General features: G+C 34.0%; 2 protein-coding genes across 4 annotated transcripts in view; one reads left to right on the forward strand and one right to left on the reverse strand.

Annotated features, from left to right (window-relative positions):
• The window catches only part of LOC134846137 (WD repeat and FYVE domain-containing protein 3-like), a 78523-nt gene extending 73535 nt beyond the window's left edge, over positions 1-4988 (forward strand). For all 3 annotated transcript variants that reach the window (XM_063863359.1, XM_063863361.1, XM_063863360.1), the window contains one exon: positions 3780-4988. In XM_063863359.1, coding sequence (XP_063719429.1) covers positions 3780-3942 — 163 coding nt within the window. In that variant the 3' untranslated portion in view covers positions 3943-4988. The remainder of the gene's footprint in view (positions 1-3779) is intronic.
• A 9446-nt stretch (positions 4989-14434) lies between these two features.
• The window catches only part of LOC134846354 (chymotrypsin-like elastase family member 2A), a 34470-nt gene continuing 29132 nt past the window's right edge, over positions 14435-19772 (reverse strand). The window contains exons 3-5 of the mRNA XM_063863671.1: positions 18547-18716; positions 15573-15758; positions 14435-15205 (exon numbers count right to left, since the gene is read on the reverse strand). Coding sequence (XP_063719741.1) covers positions 15003-15205; positions 15573-15758; positions 18547-18716 — 559 coding nt within the window. The 3' untranslated portion in view covers positions 14435-15002. The remainder of the gene's footprint in view (positions 15206-15572; positions 15759-18546; positions 18717-19772) is intronic.

A 19772-nucleotide genomic window follows, 5' to 3' on the forward strand; every position in this document is an offset into this window, starting at 1 on the left:
TGCATAGGTTATGAAGTTCTGCTGAAAAAACTAGTCCCCTCAGCTGGTTTGAGCGCTATCTTAGTACACATAGAAAAATGTTTGAAATACTAAATATTACTCACTCCTGAAGTTATTGTTCCGACTTTCGAAGCAGGTCACGGAATATTTGTGCTCGGGATGGTTTTTTTTCAGACAAATTTCGACTCTTTCACTAGCCATTTTTGACGAATTTTTTTTGTATCGTTTGAAAGGTATTTTTGTCCTGAGCTCAAATTTTAAAAGATTGGCATTTAGGCCAATTTGAGACAATTAACACGCGATTTATTTCGCGTTATTAGCGATCAAGCGGAGATTTAACGAGCAAGCGGCGAGAATGGGTTGAAGCAAGCTATTTGCCTTAATTACTGCGATCACTTTGTACCTCATATGGTTTGATTTGTTTTAAAAATCATCTCAAATTTAAAAAAAAATCTTTTTTTTTTGAAAAATTCCTCAATTGTTATAAAGCGAACACTGTTTAATAGAACTTATAATGCAGTCGGAACATTCAGGGGTTTGCTCTGATACGTGCAGTCTTTTTTGACTTATGATGCACCACAAGGTTCGACATTAGGTCCGCTGCTATTCCTGATATTAATTCAGTTTATCAACTATTTGCCCTCTGCATGCAGCAGCACGCAAATTGTTCTAATTGCATTAGATACAATTGAATAAATTATCAGCTCCATTATCTGCAGCTTATCTAAGGTTAATACTGGTCCTAGATATCTGGTTATCTGCAAAAGAAATTATTTTGAAGCTAGATAAAACAGTCAGATCAATAAAGTTTGAGCGTGTCTAACGAAAGAATTTTTTTCACGTTTCAGCTATATCGTATATTGCAATGGTTAAGATTTTTTTTAATTTTCCAGTTTAAATTCAGTGTTTATTTCATCAAGTTTGAAATTAGCAACCCAATAGTAGGATATTGTCAGGGTTTTTGCAAGTTTTGCGATTCTGGCCTCCATATATGAATAACCAAATCCTTTTAGTTTACGAGATAGGCAACTTTCCAGATTTTTCAAAAATTTCTAGAAAATTTAATTAAGAAAAATGTCTGTTTTTTAAATTCTGACCCTGTAGTTGGGTGCTGTCAGGGTACTCTCAGGGTTTGCGAATCTTGCCTTCAATTCTCATTTCTCAAATCTTTGTAGTTTTCGAGATATGACGTTTTATATGATTTTTTCAAAAATTTTTCAAAAACGTAGATTTTAAAAATTTCCAAAACATTGAAGGTTTCAATCCTATTGTTGGATATTGTGAGGGTACTCTCAAGAGTTGCGAATCTTGCCTCTGATTATGGCTGCTCAAATCCTTGTAGTTTTCGAGATATGACGTTTTTTTATGGTTTTCTCCGAATTTTTCAAAAAAACTTAAATGTAAAAAATTCCAAAAGTTTGTAGATCTCAATCCTGTTATTGGAATCTGTGAGGGTACTATCAGGGGGCTGCAAATCTTGCCTCTGAATATGGTTGCACAAATTTTTCGTAGTTTTTGAGATATGACGTTTTTTTAAGTTTTTTTTTTCAAAAATTTTCAGAAAAATTAGGTATAAAAAAATTTCGCAAAACTTGAAATTATAATTTCTGCAGTGAGGCTCTGTCAGGGTACTCTCAGGATTCGTGAGTGTTCCCTCCCAATTTGACTGCTCAAATCTTTGTAGTTTTCCAGATATGATGTTTTTTGTGATTTTTTCAAAAAAAAATTTTCATGAAAATTAATTTTTTTTGTAAGTTTGAATTTCCTAACCTGTAGTTGGGGGCTGTCAGAGTAATCTCAGGGGTTGCAAATTCGGCCTCCAATTAAGAATGCCCAAATCATTTTCTTTAAAGATACGACGATTTTTGTGATTTTTAATTGGAAATTTTCAGAAAACTCAAATTACACAATAATTCGTTCAAGTGAAATTCCCAACCCTGTAGTTGTGTACTTTCAAAGATTGCGAATATTGCCATTAAAAAAGGCCACTCAAATTTTGGTAGTTTTCGAGATCTGAATACTTCTTTCAGAAAACTTACGGTGACGTTTCTCAAAATTTGAATTTCCCAATTTTTGCAAAGTTTTTTATTCACGTTTTTTATACAAATTTTGAAGAACCATAAAACTTTGTGAAGTTTTATATAAGTTCTTCGAAAAACTTAAAATTAACTAAGAAACGTCACATCTGGGAAACTGAACGCAATTGAGCAGTCGCATTTGGACGCAAGATTTGCAACTCCTGAGAGTAATCTTACAGTAACCAAAGTTTTATGGTTCTTCAAAATTTGTATAAAATTTGAATAAAAAATTTGAATAAAAAACTTTACAAAAATTGTAATTACGAACCCTGTAATTGTGTGCTGTCAGAGTACACTCAAAGAATAGTTTTTTGAGTTGTTGAAAATTCGAAGCAGCGGAGGTGCGTTACACTCTAGTTTTATATTATTTTCTTTAGTTTTATTTACACTTGCGAAGCGAGTGTAATAGTATGAACCTTATTTTTGTTCCAATATAAATCGCAAATATTGGTGCGGCTCTTTTATGGTGCGGCACCCCAATAAAGGTGGGGCACCTTTACAGCTTTTTTGAAAGCATGTACTTTGACTTTCAAGTAGTAATACGTTAACACAGTTGATTCTTTTTTAATTCATTAACTGAACCGAAAAAAGTGAATTATTTCAAACATAACAAAAATGAAAACTCGATTTCAGAAATTTTCCAACTCCATATATCTCGCACTTTTTGAAATGCACAATTTGCATAATGTTGCTTTATGCTTTGCGATTTGTTATAAGCAAACTTAGTGTGGATGCCTTCAGTTTGTTATATTCCAAATTATTACATGCAAAGTTGAGCTTATTTGTGTTTGGAGCCCATTTTGCTGAATCGCTTTGGCAAGTTATTAGCATATTTAGCTGCTTTATTCGTGACTACTATTTGTCGGTTGTTAGGCTTGAGTGGATAGTGAGTGAGACTCAAAATATCTTGATTGCTGTAGGTCGCAGATTCAAATCCTACGCGTAGCCGAGTTTTTGATAATTCGAGGCTTACTTTTACATTTTCTTATTTCACTTGATAGAGCTGCTTTTTGGTCGTGTTATCGCAAGTGTTGCGAAGAGCAGCTTATTCTCTGTGTTAATGTTTTTTTTTCGAAGTACATATAGCTGTGTTCGAATCTATTGCACAAGGCACAAGACAAGGTAGGTTATACTTAAAGCAGACCAACTGATCTCGATATCTAGTGTCTCCAAATTGCCAAGCATTTTAAGAGTCGATAAACGTAGTGAATGTAGTTGGGCTACTGTTATGAGGAAAATGGTGATCATAAAGTATCATCAAAATTTAGAAAGCTTCAACGTGGCACATGTTTTTTAAATCAATATTCGAAAATTTAAAAAAAAACAGGCAATCGTTTTAGTTGCAACTGTGTAGTACCGAACAAAAAGTAAATGGTGTTCGGGCGAAATTGGATGTCGTAAAGTAGTACCAAGTTGGACTCTTTGGATGGCAAAGGGTTGGATTCTCAATAGGAGAGCTTCCCCCAACCGCCTCCTCTGATCCAGTTGTTTCAATTAGCTTTATCAAAAAGATTCAAAGAGCCCTAGTGAGAGGTAATTCTTTTCTACGAAATTCAAACCCGAAAAAAATATATTTCGAAAATTCGATATTTTGTTTCGGCATCCTTGAGTACCTCAAGACTTGCTTATTATGGCTTCTCCATGTGGTTTGTTTTGCTACTTTGCGTAGTCATAAAATAGTTTTAATTGTGGTGTGTTCAGATGCAGTAATTATCAGACGATCATTCCTCAAAAGAGAATCACTACTAATGTGAGAGTGTGTGTGAACTGCTACACCGCCCTGACTCACTCTCTCTCAACTCCTTTGCACACCCAAACTGGCAACGGAGGAGGAGAAAACATCACATCGTCTTTACCTTCTTAGCCCTACTCTGTGCCCGATATTCTGTAAAACTAGAAAAAGTGCAACCGACAATAATTACCATAACTCATCAGTTGCCAAGAAAAACTTATCACACTCATTAGAAGTACGTCAAAAAAACGGCAAAGTAGAAGTGCGCTTAGGAGGACAAAAAGCGGCGAAGCAGAAACTTACTATTGAAATTCTTCTGCTCTAAAACATCAAAACTGCAACAAACGAAAGTCCCATCTCTGAAAGAGTGTTGAATTGTTGAAAATTTGTTTAAATATATACTGCAATAGTCTTTCTAGCTTTCAATTTTTTTGTGATTGAAGTCATGCGAAGTGTTTTTTTTTTAAATACATCTACAAGTTCAGAAGTTATTTTATTTGAAGTTGATTGCTTAATAGGATTTTGAATACGTGGTTAACCATTTTCATCTTAGATAAATAGCTTCGATTCTTCATTAGTTTCTGTTCGCATCTATTTTTTTCTGAGCTAAACCACAAAGAAACCAGTGTTTATTTTGATATATTCTGAAAAATAGTATTGTAAATTTCAAGTAGTGTAGATATAAAATGTATCGTAATTTTTGCTATTTTATGTCAATTCCATCAGTTAAAATTATTTATGGGAACTAATAAATGCTATTGCATTCAATTTTAGGTGCTGAAATATTTTGAATATAAATTGTAACGACTAGATAATAGACGTAAAATTATCGAAAGTTTCTTGATCGTTTGTGAGTCCTAGTCACTCGAACGTAAACTCCAGAATTTTTGCTAAAGAGTTTTAAATTATTTTTTGGTAATTTGAATGCAAAAAATTGAGTTAGGTTGCAATGCACATTACGCAGGATTAGATTAAATTTTTTGCAGCTAATCTGTCTTGTGTCTTGGTAGATGTAATGTGATTTGTTGAACCATTCCAAGCCAAAAGATTGGGATATTCGAAACAAACTTTGCAACAACAGAATTTTCCTCAAATCTCATGTAATCTTATTTATTATTTGCCATGCAATATATGATCATGATAGTGCTAAATTTTTTTCATATTAATAAAAATTTCTATTTCTGTAATTTATTTAATTTCACAAAGAAACTCTTCTCAAACATTTTCAAATCAAAAATTGAGTGTACCATAAACCAGAACCCAAACTAAGAAGATAAGAAAAGCTAACTTTTAAAGATTTTGACGAGCAATTGAAAATTAGTTATGAGTCAGTACTCAAGTGTTTCCACAAGCAAGCGATTGTGTTATCTACGTGTTAGCTTTTAAACATAAGTCGGACATTTTTGTGGTAAATTAAAAATTGAATGAAATTGTCTTGTTGCTCCGACTTTTGAAGAAAACGGAAGATTTATGATTGGTGTGGTTTTTTTTATTCAGTCAATTTTCGGCGATGGAAATAATAGTTTTTAACAAAAAAAATTTATGCAACATTGAGGATATCGACTCCCTGAAATCAAATTTAAAGCAATAATTTACCTCGGATCTTTTTTACAAAGTTTTCAGGGTTTGAAAGTTGCCAATTTGGACATGCTCTGGATTATTTTATGCGCACTTTGAAGATTTTATCCATAATCCTGAAAGCGTAACGCTCATTATTTATGCGTGGCGAATTATCCCGCACAAAAAATCGTTCCAAATTAAGTTGAGGCTAGCTAATTGGTTGCACTAATTTCGTACGAATCAAATTTATACGCTTGATCTTTGCTTTTGTCCAGATTTAAAAGTTTTTGTTCCGACTTTCGTAATGAAAGTAACGGATTATTTGTGCTCGGGGTGGGTTTTTTCTTCAGTCAAATTTTTACAAGCCATTTTTGACGGATGTTTTTTTTATATCATTCGACAGCTATTGCTGTCCTGAGCTTATATTTGAAATGATATTTCACCTGTGATCTTTTTTCGTAATGTTATGGGGGTTTGAAGATTGCCATTTTGGGGCAATTAACGAGCGATATATTTCGCGCTATTAACGCGTAAGCGGAGATTTAATCCGTCTTAGAAAATGCTCCAAATTGGTTCAAGGATGCCTTTATGCCATAGTTGATTTGTTAATAGGAGCGAAATCTATCACTTTGTACTTTATATGGCGCGTGGGGGGATTATTTTCACAAAAAAATCTCGAATTTAAAAAAAAAGAAACTCAGTTTTTTTATTAGAATTAATTTTTTCAAATTATTACTGCTACATAGGCCTTAAAAGGCTGTCGAAAAACTCAGGGCTTTGCCCTGATACGAGCAGTCTTGTTCAATATTTACTTTTATCCTATTCGATATAGATTAAGGGGCAGTCGGAAACTTAGGGCTTTGCCCTGATATACAAGTAGCCTTACTATTTAAGCAGTGGATTTTAAGTGTAAAAAGAACGAAGTGCAGTGACTTTCACTCAGATAGATTTTGAATAATTTTTGTTGGTTTTTTCTTTCAGAAATAGGTCTTAGATTGATCTAGTAACTACAGAAAAGCATCATACATATTTTTGATTCTTTTTGCTCTTTTTGACTTTTGCTCTTTTTGATTTAAACTCAAGTTCATTGCTAAAAAGTAGACAATTTGCGCTCTCCAATAACGAAAGCGGTAATGAAATGGTGTGAAAAAATCTAACAGATTTCTAGTTTCGAAAGAGCATTTTAATTTGAGCTTTTCCTGCGTCATAAAGAGTTTACACATCGACCCAATTTGTTTAAAATGTGTTAATATTATCAAAAAATTTCATTTATAAATTGTTTTTGCAATTCAAATTGCTCCGATCTGATATGTTTTTTTTTCGAAACTCGAAAAGTGTTAAATTTTCAAAAATGTTCAATCATCTTCTTAGCGAAAAAAGTCAACCTAAAAGATTGATCATATTCGTTTTCATGAATGTATTTGGCTTCCGTTTTGGCGGTGTGGACTCTCAGTTTCTAGTTGATAAATGTACGGGTACTGTCATCGCATCATAGAAACTGCGTAAATATCAACGTGCCCTAATGCCACAATTAATACCGTCAAAAACAATCGGTCATGTCGGCACTAACCTAGCATACTTGCGTGTCAAGGATCTCTTTGAAGACACTTTTATTGATCGTGTCAATATCGTTTTGACCAGGACAACGTTGTTTGCGCTCGTATTAAAATTGTGATGATTGGACTCGTGTTTTGTTCTACAGACGTGGAAATGGGTCGAGGAAACTTGGATGAACTCGTTTCAAACTTCTCAGTTGTTTTTTTTTTTCAAAAAGGATCTTTTTTGATCCAGTTTTCTTAATTTAGATCAAATGGATGAAAAAACAACAAATCATGAAAATTTTAAGAACTATATATATTTCAAAATGTGCAGGTTGAAATTCTTTAAATAAATGCACCTCGGTTACTTTGAGTCCATGAAAATTTTCTAACACTCTTTTTAATACGTTTTCCAAATGAATTATTGGAAAAGTTAATCAAAGTTGGAAAAAGCTCTTTAGCGCGAGAAAATCTTGAAAAGTAACACTTTAAAAGTTTTTTTTTGTTTTTTTTCTAAGTAAAATTTTTGACTTCGCTTCTGACGTGTACTTTGTAGAAATATTTTGAAATCAATACCTTTTGAATCTATTATTTCGATTGGCACCAAAAACACCACGCAATTTTGAAAACAAAAAGTAACAGTAGAACGGCTACAATTGTTTCATTTTTGCAGATATTTAACAAAATCGATATTTAACAAAATCGAACAAAAGATAAAAACTAAAACGAAGCTCCGAGTCTTCTTCAGGCCGTGCTGATTTGTTTTTTGTTTTTTTTTTTTCAGGAAAAATGAGAAATTTTGTTCGGGCTCAAATTTATTTTTATTTAGCAGTTTTCACTCTTCTTAGATTCAGTCCATATCTTTCTTAAAAAGAAGACAGACATCACCAAGAACAAGCAAAACTGTAAAAATCCCAAAAACGTGATCGGACGTCTGATTTTAAAAATGGATTTTGATTTTCAGTTTTCCTACGAATTAAAAATTTACCTATTGAATCAGTTTTTTAAAACTGGGTTGCAGTTTTTTAAAATTGGGTTAGTTTTTTAAAAGTGTCAGTCACTAAATGGAATTCAAAAAGCTTCAAGCTCGTTTTGTTGAAACACCGAATTTTAAAAGTTGACTTTTCGACAAAAAGGGTTTTCCTTTTCCTTGCGTTCATTGACTCTTTTTAAAGTGTCTATTGGCTGTTCTCAGAACTTCGGAAGTTTTGCGCAGAATCATTCAAATGAAATGTGTACATCACAACCTACAGAAATAAACTCGAAATCACCGAAACTGCCCGCTAAACTTATGTTTCTCTCTAGCAGATGGACCGCCTGGAGAAAAACCAGAACTTGGCTCCGAAAAAAAAACAGGGCCGAGCCCCTCCGTGCTGGTTAATGCTCTCTGCTTTCAAGCGTGAGTACAGAGCTTAAAAGTTTCACCAGACAGCTCACTGCAATCACCAGTGACTAGCTAGCTACACCAACAATCAATTCTCTTCAGTTACCTTGAGTCCATTGTCTTTTTTCAACTCTCTGTTGCATATGTTTTTAAATTGAATCATGGAAAATGTTCATTAAATTTGAAAACTGATGCAAAGAAGTCGTTGTTTCTCCCACGAGGAAAGAACTTCTTGCTGTGTTCGAATTGAAAATCATATAATAATCCTTCCTTTTGCGGTCAAAAACTTACAAGAGCTAGTGAAATGTTTCAATAGTACAAACCAATTTGACCGAACAATTTTACCCAACTTACAAGCAAATAGGACAAAAAAGCGTATAGGGCGTTTAAAAAAGTAAATCGTAGCTCTTAAATTTAAATGTAAAGCTGTAGTTTGCGCTTCCTAAGTGAGAGGAAATCATGAAATGTTACAAAATTGTACAAGTTTATTTTTTGTTTTTGTTTAAATTTTTTGACTGTGTTTCCGACAGAAATTGTAGTTAACTCACTACAGCATTTTAAAAATAAGGTTTTCAATTATGATTATACATCCCATCTTTTATTTCGGTTCGCACCAAAAACACCACGCAACTTTGAAAACAAAAAGTTACAGTGGAACGGCTACATTTGTTTAGTTTTTGTGGGTTTTTATTGAAATCTATTCGCACCAAATATATGCACGCTAATTTTTAATTAAATTGAAGATAAATTTTATGAATCTTGAAGTTCTTAGTAATTCTTATATGATGAATTTTCTCTTATATTTGCAATTTTGAATATGCAATTTTGTTTTTCTTAAAAATGGACAAGCGTAGTTCGGGCTCTTCAGAAATTTGGTTTTTGTTTTTACTTTCAGAAAATTTGAGAAAATTGTTGCGTCTCAAGTTTATTGTTTGCAGTGTCCTTTTTCAGTTTTTTAGGTTCAGTTCATTTCATTTTTTAAAAGAACGGCAAACACCACCATTGCACGGCCAAAGTGTAAAAGTCACAAGAACTTCCAAAATGGACTTTAAGGATCAGATATATCAACAAGGTCATTTTGTTGAGACATTGAAATTAAACAATTTTGTTTTTGATTTTTCAACAGTACGTATTCACCGATGCTTCTAAGTGCGCCATGGCAGCTTGCATATACATCTGTATTTCGAACCAAGACCATAAACAATCATCAATTATGATTGGAAGAACCAGTGTCGCACCACTTAACCAAGAAAGCATACCCAAGCTCGAACTGAAAGCTGCCGTGTTGGCGCACGTCTTTGCAAATTTACAAACGAAGAATCTCGACTAACTTTCAACGCCATTCACTACTGGACGGATAGTACGACAATAGTTTCATGGATTAACAATCAGGAAAAGCAGAAATAACACTGTTAAAATAGAATCAACAAAATTCTGTCCGTTTCTGAAGCCCAACAGTGGCATCATTTACCCGGTAAACAGAACCCGGCCGATCACGCTACAAGATGTACTAGCTTCAGGACGCCGAACAATTTTGGTTGCAACCACCAGAATTTCTACTCTTACCAAAATCTGAATGGCCTCATCCAAAACTGCAGGTTAACGCAGTTACTCAACCGGTTTTCACAACTACAGATGAGGAGAGAAATACTGCAATAAAAGTCGACAGTGCAACCAACGCTATGGTGAAACGCGAAAACTTTTATACTAGCGCAAAAAGTGAACCAATCCTTGAAGTCTTGAGATTTTCCGATTGGTTTTGTCTACTCCGCGCAACTGCTCGTGTTGTACAGTTCAAGGACATTCAGCAAAAACGAAAACGCGATTTAAGAATAGACGACCGGGAGATGGCGAAAACTTTTCTCTACGGGCAATCACAACACGCTACTTACACCGATACTATTAAACGTTTAACTACTCACAAAGCATTAGACCACAAAGATGCTTTACTGCCATACTCACCATTTATGGATGGTAATCTTATTCGTGCGCGAGGACGATTGAGACATTCACCAATGCCAGATTCAACTAAGTACCTTATTATTCTGTATGCAAAGGAACCTTCAATTCAAAATATGATCAAAAACGCACATTATAAATGCATGCCCCTCGGCACCGGATTTGTATGACACTACTTGCAACAAAGCTTCATAATTTTGGGTCTCAGAAAAGCCTTGAGACGCATTCGCCACCACTGTTTCTTGTGCCGGCCGCCGCTCTCAAGGAAAAAAATTTAAACCCTCTCATGGCTGATCCACCTGCACAGCGCTTCGATGGCCCGGTAACTAATCCATATCCCTTCAAGAACGTTGGACTTGACTACATTGGTCCATTCTACATTGCTAAAAGTGATACCACCGAAAAGAACTAAATTTGTCTCTTTACTTGTTTAACAACGCTTGCAATCCACCTGAAAACTAGCGACAATCTGACAACTGAAAGTTTCTTGACAGCGATTCTAGATTCATGGCACGACGTCGTTCTCCTAAACCAATTCTTTCGGATAACGCAGCATACTTTGTCGCCGCACGTAAACAAATCAAGAAACAACCCTTAAATATCAACAAAGACGAAATAGCAACTAAGCTTCAGCTGAAGTCAATTGACTGGCGTCTTAACCCACCATCTGCTCTTCATTTCAGTGGGGTGTGGGAACGCCTCGTTTCGATCATCAAACGTTTTTTTTTGAATCGAGAATCGGACAGACTTTCCAGGGATCTTTTTTCAATTTTTGTAGTAGAATGCGAAGGCCTCATCAACTCAAGACCCATGCAAGTGGCGATATTAATAATACCTTACCACTTACACCTAACCACTTCCTACTTGGGAGGCCATTCATTTACGCTCCCGCAGCTTCATTCTACGGCCAAACAAATACCAACAAACTAAGCAACAAATCCTGGAAGCTAACCAAGGACCGACTAGACAGCGTCTGGAAGCGACTACTGAAAGAATACGCTCCAACCTCGACCAGACGAACCAAGTGGAACCAAACAGAGGAAGTCATAGAAAAACATGACCTCATAAACCTGATGGCATTGCGCACTTGTGCGTAATCAAAACAGCGTTAGGAACACTTACTAGGCGCGCGGTGAAACTAGCTTTAGTAGAACCAAAACCGGATTTTTTTTTAGACGTCACTTGCAATTGTAATACCAAGCCTTAAACCATCTGGTCTCCGTAACTTATGCCCTCTCCGAGGACATTTATGATATGAATAATCTTTCTCGTGAATTACTGGAAAAAGCGGTAAATTCCAGTAAATAACTAATAAATTATTGGGTGCGAATATAATTTTGGATGATATAATAAATGACGACTTCTGACAAGTCAATGAAGTTAATTTAAGACACATATGAACAAATAGTCCTAAATACTGTTTGTTACTCTTTGCTTTTAAGCGTGAGTACAGAGCTTAAAACATTCGCCAGACAGCTTGCTGCAATCACCAGTGACCACCTAGCTAGAAACCTCGGCAACCAGCACAGAAATTCCACTCCAAATGACTCGGTTCTGCACCCCTTGAAACAAAAGCAGCTGGGGAGAGCTGAATGGAAATCTAAAGCACTGCTTTGCAGTCAAAATAAAGAAAAGGGAACCTGTAGTTAGCTCCCTTGAAACAACCGCGGTCTGAAACCTTGACATCGCTCTTTTAGGGTATGAATTACCGTGGATGCGATGTGGAAGGATTAAAAACGAACATGCTACAAACTTAATTGGAGAGGCTAAATTGGAGAGGCCCAATCCATTTTGATTATCTACACGGACAATAAATATGCATGAGAAAAGACTAGAAACGAGATGGCCGTCACCACAGCCATAGATGCTTTTGTCCCCCTAATTGCCTTCTTAGAGAGAATCCGAGTATGCTAGATCATGTTTCTTCGAAGAAGAAAAGGAAGCTGTCCGAATTGTGATACTCAGAATCGTATCTCAGAGTCTCGGTCAAGTCTCCATCGACAGCTAGTCTCAAGCGTCAGTGCTGGAGAACATTATGCCAGACACTGAAATTGGTGGAAACCCATTCATGTTGGAAGCCCAGGCAACGATTTTTAACAAAAACAGAAGCCACGACTCTTAACGAGAAAGCACCACAAAGCCATTTAAAAAAACGGCAAAGCGGGGATTATGAGAAACAATTAAATCCCCCATCATCTCATCAGCAGACAAATGTCTAAGCAGAATCTATCCAACATCAGGTTGACTTGACAACTCGCAAAAAAAACTCTGAAAAAATGCTACTCGCAAGTTCTTAACGAGAGGCTAACTCACAAAAAGACACAGGAAAATTGTGTTTTCTTTTGATCGAAAGTTGAAATAAAAAAGCAGGTAATTATATGAGCCTTTGATGCATCGAATTTTGTTCGATATACTATGTTATTACGGATCGAAAGAGCTTCGAGCTGCAAAATTATATCACTGTTTTGATAGTTTTAAGGAGTTTCTGATAAGTTTTGCTGCAATTGTTGGAATTTAGGACATTTATTTAATTTTTCTTATTTAATTTTTCTCCGGATTTTAACCAAACCAGACATTTTTTGATGATTATTTCCTTTCTTCAGTCTGCTGATTGAATTTTGATACTCTTGGGTGAGCATAACCCATCCCCAACTGCATAACTTGATTCCAGCCTTCGGCCATTTTTTGGCTTCACATTATAGGATTGTAGAACTGATTCCTGATTTGTAGTTTTAACTATTTTTTATTTATAATTCAATAAGTCGTGTTTTATTAGGGCATCCATTGCGAGGCCAAGCTGTACACTGAATAGGCGCAAAATATTGCGTCTGTATATTCCTGGATTCCAGAGATAAATCTATAAACACAAAACGTGAAGAGATTTCACGTACAAAATTTCCGCGGATTTTGGGTACAAATGCCTGTAACTTAAATTTAGTCGGCACATTAATTTCATCGCGGGTTCCGCAACGAGCGAAAATTTCTAGTTGTTCCGGAATCCGTAAAAGTAAGCAGATTCCGCAAATATATGTATGTTCTGCAAATTTATGCGGATTCCGCTTAAAGTTTGCGGATTCCAGGACAACTTAAGGTCACTACACTTATTATCAGCTGTTTGTGGATTCCACAAATTGTTCCGGATTCCGCAAATTTTGTTGTAGATTCCGCAAAATTGCCTGCTTTTCAATCAACTCGTAGCAATACAGTGATTTAGCTATTTGTCCGTGGATTCCAAAACTGCAGAGAAGCTCAAACGAAACTGGCAATATTGCGGTCTCCGCAACATTTCTGTTTTTGGCTTTTTAAAGAATTCGCCTACATTTCACGAAAAGCTTGGCCTCGTAATGGTTGGTGGTAGGGAAACCGTAAAAGAGCAGCTTGGACTCTATCTCTATTCTTCTTGCATAAGAATCAGTTTTAGTGTAACAAAAGGCTTTACAAGTTCAAATAAGATCAACGTGCGTTTGGAATGATCGCCCATTTATATAAAATTAGTTTTTGGAATAATTAGTGTTTGGAATCAACTATGTTTATAATTCAGCTTTATACCCCATGAAATAGCTTGGTTTCCTTTTTTCTAGTATTCAAGATTGGATATATATTATTCTTTTAGTATGTGACGTCGGAAAAATGTTAATTTTTTCAGTATTTGAGATTTAACTGATGAGTACAAGTTGTTGATTAGAACTGTTGCACAGTCTCTCTGAAGACCCACAAAAACAGATTTTACTTAATTATGTAACTTCAAGACGTAATTATATATGGTACCAGTTACCAATTCCCTATACAATTACGGGTTCCGCAACAACTGAACTGTAACGTACCTTTTTTGTATTAGTTGTTTGTGGACTCTTCAAACTGTTCCGGATTCCACAAAAATTGTTGCGTTTTCCGCAAATTCGTCTAATTTTGGAGCAATTTTTAACGTTACAGTGTTATATTTATTTGCGTGTGGAATCCAAAACAACAAAGAAGGAAAAAAAGTAGCAACTTTGCGGTTTCACTTATTTATTATTATTTGGATCATTAAAAACCAAGATAATTTTCACTCTTGCTGCAAATAGAAACGCAGATTGGCGGGCAATTTTTTTTTTTTAGTAGTTGGTTATTACTTGGGTTAGGGAAAAACACATTTGTCAAAACGTCTCAGAGTAAATTGGTTTTCAGTATAATATTCCAAATGTAATTACAATGGCACCACAGAACATTGCAAAAGAAAACTGTTTTATGACTAAGGGTACGGAAACGAAAAATAAAGAGAAGTTATCTTTCCATAATATTATATGTATAATATTTTTTGAACATTATTTAATCAAACTCAAACTAATAGTTTATACAAAATACGAGAACGGAGTGGATAGAATAAGAGTACATTACGCAGCTACTGAGAGTTTGATGATAAGTTCAGAGAAAAAAAAAGAAGATAGCAAAAAAAGAAAAAAACTTTTTTTCCATTTCTATTTAATATTCCTACCAAATATATCCGCAACAAGAGCTGAAGCAAGGTCCTTGAGATCGCGCGGTTACTACAACCTAATAATTTGACTCTAGTAATCAGGATAAACTATAGTCTTTGTATAGTCATAACAATTTGACCACGGTTGCAACATGGTATTCAAATAAGGCCAAGCTTTAATCTTACTTTGGCCTGTTCCAAGCACTGTACATTGATGAAGTCACGATTTGAAAAAAAAAACATTTTTTTTTGAAGCACCGCGGCTGAAAAATGTATATTCAGTGTTTATGAAGTTCTACAAATTAGCTAACTGGTAGTCTAGTGACTCTTCGTCTTGGAAATGACCATTTTCCTCATAAAAAATCATCCCTGCAATCCACCTAGAGAAGTGAGGCACACTTGTGAAGAAACTTCCTCCAATATAGCAGTCAAACCATTTCTTGCCAAAAGCGTAATATGTTAGGCCACCAAAGAAACTAGCCACTCCATAAACACATGCTATGGTTATACTCTTTTTAAAAAATTTTCATCTCCAAGCAAAATTACTTACAAAAGCTCCAAGCGAAATTACAAAAAAATAACGTAATTCTACGTTCAAAGTTTTTGTGTTCATTTGTTTCTTGGAAAAATCAATTGCAGCTCTTTTTCTTGGAAGACCCTGTTTTACAAAACTTTCTGCATTGCTGCATTTTTTTTTCATAAATTAAGCTTTTGAAATATTGGTTCGGCCGCTGAAATGAATGTTGAAATGTTTTTTTTTTGCATTTTTTTTGTTTGAAAAACAGAAATTATTTGAATGAATCTTGCCTAATGAAAAGGTCGAAGAAAATAATTCGATAATTTGAGTTTTAAAAAAGAGTCGGGCCTGGTTCGTTTTCAGGAAATTCTCCGAACACGTAAAGAGGTCCCCCACTGTCGCCGTAATAAATATTGTCCACATTACGACCATGCAGCCTCCTTGTATATAATAGATCTGGTCGGTTTCCCGTTAGGAAGTCCCAGCACCTGGGTGCTTTTTGGAACAGCAAAATTTCTTTGAGCTCGTTCGAAACTAAAATGAGCAAAGCTGAATTTTTTCCTTCAACCACTTTTTATAAATTGGAATTCTATAATCGAACATTGATAGCTGAAAAAGATAAAAAGATGGAAAAAGTGTAAAAAACTAAGGACTGAAGTTTCTTGAATTAATTTTGGTTCACAGATTAGGTTGCCTTGAAGTTCTTACTCAATAGATAATGATGTTGATTAGCCAGTCAAGATGGAAGAATAGAAAACTGATTTTCACAACGGAAAACATAAAGAAAAATTAGAGGACTGAAGTTTTTTGAATTAGTTTTATAACACACAATAGATAGTTTTGAAATTCTTAGTAATTAGATATTGATTTGAGTTAGCCAACCAATATTGAAGACTGAGTTTTCATGAAATCCTTTTTCATCACACAATAGATTGTTTTGAAAATCTTAGTCAATAGATATTGATTTTAATCAGCCAATCGAGATTGAAGAAGAGAAAAATGAATTTCACAACGGAAAAGTTGTGTGCAAAATAAAGACTGAAGTTGCTTGAGTTCATTTTAAATAACAAAACAGACATTTTGAATCATTAATAAAAAGATATTGATTTCAACTAGCCAGTCGAGATCAAAAGAGAAAACTGACTTTCACAACAGAAAAAAGTGGAAAAATTATGGACTGAAGTTTCATATCACAAAAAAACTGTTTTGAAATTCTCAGTAAATTGAAATTGATTTGAATACGCCATTCCAGGTACAAAAGTATAAAACTGATATTCGCATCAAAAAAACTAGAAAAATTTAGTTCTGAAGTTTCTTTCTTAAATTTGTTTTTCATCCCGAAAAAAAATGTTTTGAAATATTAGTAAATAGATAATAGTTTTAATCAGCCAGTTGAGATTGAAGAAGAAAAAAAAAATTCACAGTGGAAAGAACAAAAAAAAACAAAAAAAAACTGTTTTGAAATTCTCAGTAAATTGAAATTGATTTGAATACGCCATTCCAGGTACAAGAGTATAAAACTGATATTCGCATCAAAAAAACTAAAAAAAATTTAGTTCTGAAGTTTCTTTCTTAAATTTGTGAATTTTTTTTTTTCATATCACAAAAAAAACTGTTTTGAAATTCTCAGTAAATTGAAATTGATTTGAATACGCCATTCCAGGTACAAGAGTATAAAACTGATATTCGCATCAAAAAAACTAGAAAAATTTAGTTCTGAAGTTTCTTTCTTAAATTTGTTTTTCATCCCGAAAAAAAATGTTTTGAAATATTAGTAAATAGATAATAGTTTTAATCAGCCAGTTGAGATTGAAGAAGAGAAAAAAAAATTCACAGTGGAAAGGGTGTGGAAAAATAAAAACTGATGTTTCTTGAGTTCTTTTTAGATTACCAAACAAATTGATTTGAAATTCTTAGTAAATAGATTTTGGTCTAATTCAGCCAGTCAAGATGGAAGAATAGAAAATGACGCTTACAACAGCTACACTTCTGAAAGTGTAGAAAATTTAAATATTGAATTTTTTGAGTTTGTTTTATATCACAAAATGGACAGTTTTGAAATTCTTAGTAATTAGATATTGATTATTTAAGCCAGATTAAAAAGTAACAAAAGAAATTTATGTCTCTCTTATAATATGTTTTGTCATAAAAACTTGCGAGGTCGAAAAAAACTGTTCTGTTTGCACAAGATCCGGCTATTTATCTTTAATCTCAAAGAATGATTTTTTATTCTACCTTAAAATTGAACTTAAATCAAAATGCTTGCAAAAAAAATTCAGCGTTTTGGTTGAACTAGCTACTTTTTTTTGTCTAAAGGCGCGTTATTAGACCCTAAGATACCATAATTTTAATATTTGAGGAAGGGGCAAAGAAACGCGGTATGCCATTTCTTTTACCGAAACCTTCTACCCAAAAATAAGTTTTACGGCCTCTTTTTTGGTAAGGTTGCTTGCTTTCAGAAATTTGCTAGCAGCAGAATCTTTGACAAAATAAGGATCTTTAAGATGTTTTGGGAGTGTTCGCTTAACATAAAACTCCCTCCCCCTCCATTTTAAAATCCATTTCGAAAAAGTTTTAAATCCACTCTTGATCGTACATAAAATTCCAAATTACTTCTAAATTGTTACTCATGAACTATCTCTATTTCAGCCAAATAAATCGCGAGAAGTGTTCGCTTCATTTTTGAATTCTTAATGTGGGGAAAAATTCTGTTAATTTACTCTGAGTGGCAAAAAAAGAAAAGCCCAAAAACTTTTTGATAATTTGATATTAAACATTAAGGTATCTTGAGCAAAATGCAAAAGTTACACCGCTTTCTCTTGACATCGAGTTATAGATATTGATTTTTTTGTTATAAATAAAACGAATAATTGATAATTTATATATTATAATTGATGAAATATTTTATAAGCGCTTGTACCTCAGTTTACTTCCAAGATAATTCTCAAAAAATCATTTAAAGACCTTTCTGGTCGACACTCATCGAAAGTTGTGGAGAACTGGAAGAAAAAACATGAGTAATTAGAAGTTTTGTAATTGTTTTGTCTAGGATTCTGTGCGTTTACAGTAGAAAAAGACAGTGTAACCTGAGGCTTTTTAATTTTTAAACTCATCTATTGTTTCACTTAAGTTGACAAAATACTGGACAAAACATGTGCAAACAATTATGGTTATTGAATTTTCCTCCTCAGTCCTCCGAAGCTTTCGATGAGTGTCGGCTAGAAAAGTCTTAAAATCATTTTTTTGTAATTATTTTGAAAGGAAACTGTCGCATTTATTTCGTGAACGCGGTTTCCAAATTCAACGCATTGCAAACTCTTACTTGGAGCCCAATGTGTGTTGGAATGGGTACTTCCCGTTCCACAGAAGCCGAGAATAGTGCAGTCGGTGACATAGAAAGGACAAGGAGGTAAAATTTGGTGAGAAGCGAACGTGTGGTTGCGCACTTTGAGAATGGCGACATCGTTTGTCATACGCCATATTTTGTTGGTTCTGAAATAAAGCTGTTTGTTCAAGTAATTTGACAACTGATCTCAAGAAAAAGTTCCTGCAAGAAGGGCCCATGCTGCAGCGCATGTAGCTCAAAAAGTTGATACTTCTGGCAAAATAATATGGGCAGGTAACAGGTAAAAGACAAGTAAAAAATGGATATTTTAGTAATACAGGTAAAAGATTAAGAACGAAAAATATATCTTCGAGTTTATTTAATGCGCTTCTAGAGCGGAGCCTTCAAAGTTAGCTACCCGAAGTGTTCATGAAAAACTCACATCCCGCACTGACAAACTTGAGGTTGAAATCGATTTAAATACATTTTTATAGAGATAAATTTTGTATAGAAATCGAGGTTTGATAGCCCCTTCAGGTATGTATATCGATTTAGAATGGAATAAATGGATTTTTGTGGAAGAAAAAAGTTAATCTTATTGCATAAATAATGCGTTTAAATCGAATTAAATGGACTTTTGCAAGGTTGTTAAACTCATCAAAATCTCAATAAAACTGATTTAACATAATTTTTTGTTTAGAAGCTTGATCAAAATTTCTACGCAAGAAAATTTGAAGGAGAACCACAGAGAGCAAAAGTGACTTGAGGAGATTTTTCACCCCAAATTTTTTGTGTTTAAGGGATTCTCTTTCAAATTGCGCTATACTAAGTGTTTCTGCGGTTATGAGAAGTACAACTCAAATGTCGTTTTTATTATCACTGTTCTTGGCCCAATTTTGTTTGGAAAGTTCCATATGATTTTAAAAAAATCATTTTTGGTACAAAAAGTTTAGATATTAGTACTTCATGACTTATTTTCAGGCAAAGTATCAAAACAAAAAATCAATTGAAAAGCTTATAATAAAAAACTTATGTATTTTTTCACTCGTTGATAATCTGTATATTTTGTGTATAAAATGGATATAGAAAAAAGTCCATATATTATGTGTATAAAATAATCTGTATAGTATGTGTTTAAGTTTGTTAAAATTGTTTAAGTTTAAAATTGTTTAAGTCATTTAAAATTGTTGACAAAAAAGTATTTAAATCAATTTAGAACCGAT

Source organism: Symsagittifera roscoffensis, chromosome 5, assembly GCF_963678635.1.
Source record: "Symsagittifera roscoffensis chromosome 5, txSymRosc1.1, whole genome shotgun sequence".
Lineage (NCBI taxonomy): Eukaryota > Metazoa > Xenacoelomorpha > Acoela > Convolutidae > Symsagittifera > Symsagittifera roscoffensis.